The sequence below is a fragment of the Molothrus ater genome, chromosome 2, assembly GCF_012460135.2.
Source record: "Molothrus ater isolate BHLD 08-10-18 breed brown headed cowbird chromosome 2, BPBGC_Mater_1.1, whole genome shotgun sequence".
Lineage (NCBI taxonomy): Eukaryota > Metazoa > Chordata > Aves > Passeriformes > Icteridae > Molothrus > Molothrus ater.
This window is the reverse complement of record NC_050479.2, coordinates 72,676,402-72,678,534: the sequence shown is the minus strand read 5'-3', so window position 1 is coordinate 72,678,534 and position 2,133 is coordinate 72,676,402. Positions and strand designations below refer to the sequence as shown.

General features: G+C 43.6%; 1 protein-coding gene across 1 annotated transcript; it reads right to left on the bottom strand.

Moving 5' to 3' along the window:
- Positions 1 to 879: 879 nt before the first annotated feature.
- LOC118699916 (gap junction beta-2 protein) lies at positions 880 to 1,557 on the bottom strand. Its single transcript, XM_036404152.2, has one exon. It carries the CDS (start codon positions 1,555 to 1,557, stop codon positions 880 to 882), a length of 678 nt encoding a protein of 225 aa, XP_036260045.1.
- Positions 1,558 to 2,133: the final 576 nt, after the last annotated feature.

Below are 2,133 nucleotides of genomic sequence, written 5' to 3'. Positions count from 1 at the left end.
AGTGAGGCACATTCAGGTGGTAAAACATGTCTTTATCAGATGAAGCCTACTGTACTAAGATTCTTCACAACATATTCTGAGAGAAAAAGAGAAGTTGTTGCACTGCCTCCATCCTTCCAGAGGTGACAACCCCTTTTTTTTATCTGATCAAGAGAATGAAAAATGAACTTCATTCCTCCCACTGCTGTAGTCTTTGTGACTGTGGGGAGGCAGCATTGACCTAATGGCATTCACAGGCAGTTGGTACTGGCCACCCCCAACCCTTTAGGAAATGCTTCTCAGTGCAGGCAAGATGAGAAGAAAAAAATATGCTGGTACCAAGCAAAGCTGATAGCATGCACTGCCAGAGTATCTGTCTTCCTACACCATTTTCTTGCCGTCCAGACTACTTAGAGAAAACACCTAGTATAAACACAATCATCTCCCTGTCTTCTTCCTTCTCAAAAGCTGTGATGTGCACCAAAAAAATCCTTTACCCCACTTATCACCAAAAACCTTTGATACTGTTTTGCCTCTAAGCCAACACAGTGTTTGTGATTCCTGGATCTCCTCTGGGCACTAGAGCCTTCTCTGGTTCTTTCCACTCCCAGTGTTTGAAGAGTTAGCTGTCCCAACAATAGGATCCCAGCAGTAGGCATACTTAGAGAAGCTGGTGCCAGAAGGCCACTCTCTAATTGTGGATGCAGGAATACTGAATTAGCTTATGATCTTTAAAACTTGTCTTTGCACCAGCTTCCTAGGGAGGCTATCAGTTCTAAAACACAAAAGAACATTCATTTTTTATCCTTTTCCTTGAGTATGTAAATATTGTTTATTGTTCTCTTACACCTAAGAAAGTTGAAGGCAAATGGGGAGCCAGTAAATCCTGAAACCAGGAACTTATTTCAAAACTACTGCTTTCCTGGATTCTTTTGTGCAAACTTTTATCACTAGGTAGCACAACTCAGCCAGATTCAACATCATGCAGATCCCAGATACAGCAAGCATGAATATAGTAAATGTGGTTTTCTCAGTGGGCCGAGACACAAAACAATCCACAGTGTTGGGGCAGGGCCAAGCATCGCACTTCACCAGGCGGGGCATCTGGTACCCATCGTACATGTAATAGAACACGTACATGAAGACAGCCTCAAAGATGATCCTGAAGAAGATGCTGCTGGTGTATGTCCACCACAAGGGGCCCCGAATGTGAATCCTTTGATTTTTTATCTCTTCAATATCAATTTTCTCACCGTTTCTTAACCGCCTTTTCTTCTCATGCCTGGTGTAAGCCACATGCATGGCCACCAGCAGCGCAGGTGTGGAGACAAAGATCAGCTGCAGGGCCCAGAGTCTGATGTGAGAGATGGGGAAAAAGTGATCATAGCAGACATTTCTGCAGCCAGGCTGAAGTGTGTTGCAGACAAAATCTTGTTGTTCATCTCCCCAGACTCTCTCTGCAGCCACAACCAGGATCATGATACGGAAGATGAAGAGGACTGTGAGCCATATCTTCCCAATACTGGTGGAGTGCTTATTTACACCTCCCAAAACACCCTGCAGAGTTCCCCAGTCCATCTTCTCTTCTGTGTCCTTTTACCTGCAGGATGACACAATACACAGAATGGTCACTTTTCAAACTGTGAAAAATCAATTCTAAACCTGTAAAAAAGAGAACTTCCTAACAGTCTCTCCAGAGCCATAGGCAAGTGTAAGTCACTTTCATTTATGTCACCGATGTTTATGGATTCAAACAACTTATTAAACTCTTTCTTTCCATCAGTTTATCATGGGACAAGCATACCTCACTGTATTACTTTGGCTTTGGGCAGGAAATAAGGACATCTTAATACAGTTCCTCTGTACATCCTCTATGTTCTCCTGGCCTTTCTGTAGTGGACTCTGGTCAGCATTTTGCCTTTCAGTGTACTTCCCAAACCAACAGAAATTACTATCACTGCATGAGTTAAGCCACGTCTAGACAAACTAGAGTCTTCTCTAGCATTTTTTACAGGATTTCTTTACCAACACCATAGCCCTAGAAGGCTGAGGTGCTTTCTTTGAGCCAGAGGTAAGTACTACTTGACCTTTTTCAGCAGAAGTCCTTACTCCACACAGGCACCTGCAGCAGGCCTCCAAGGCTTTCTGTTGCAG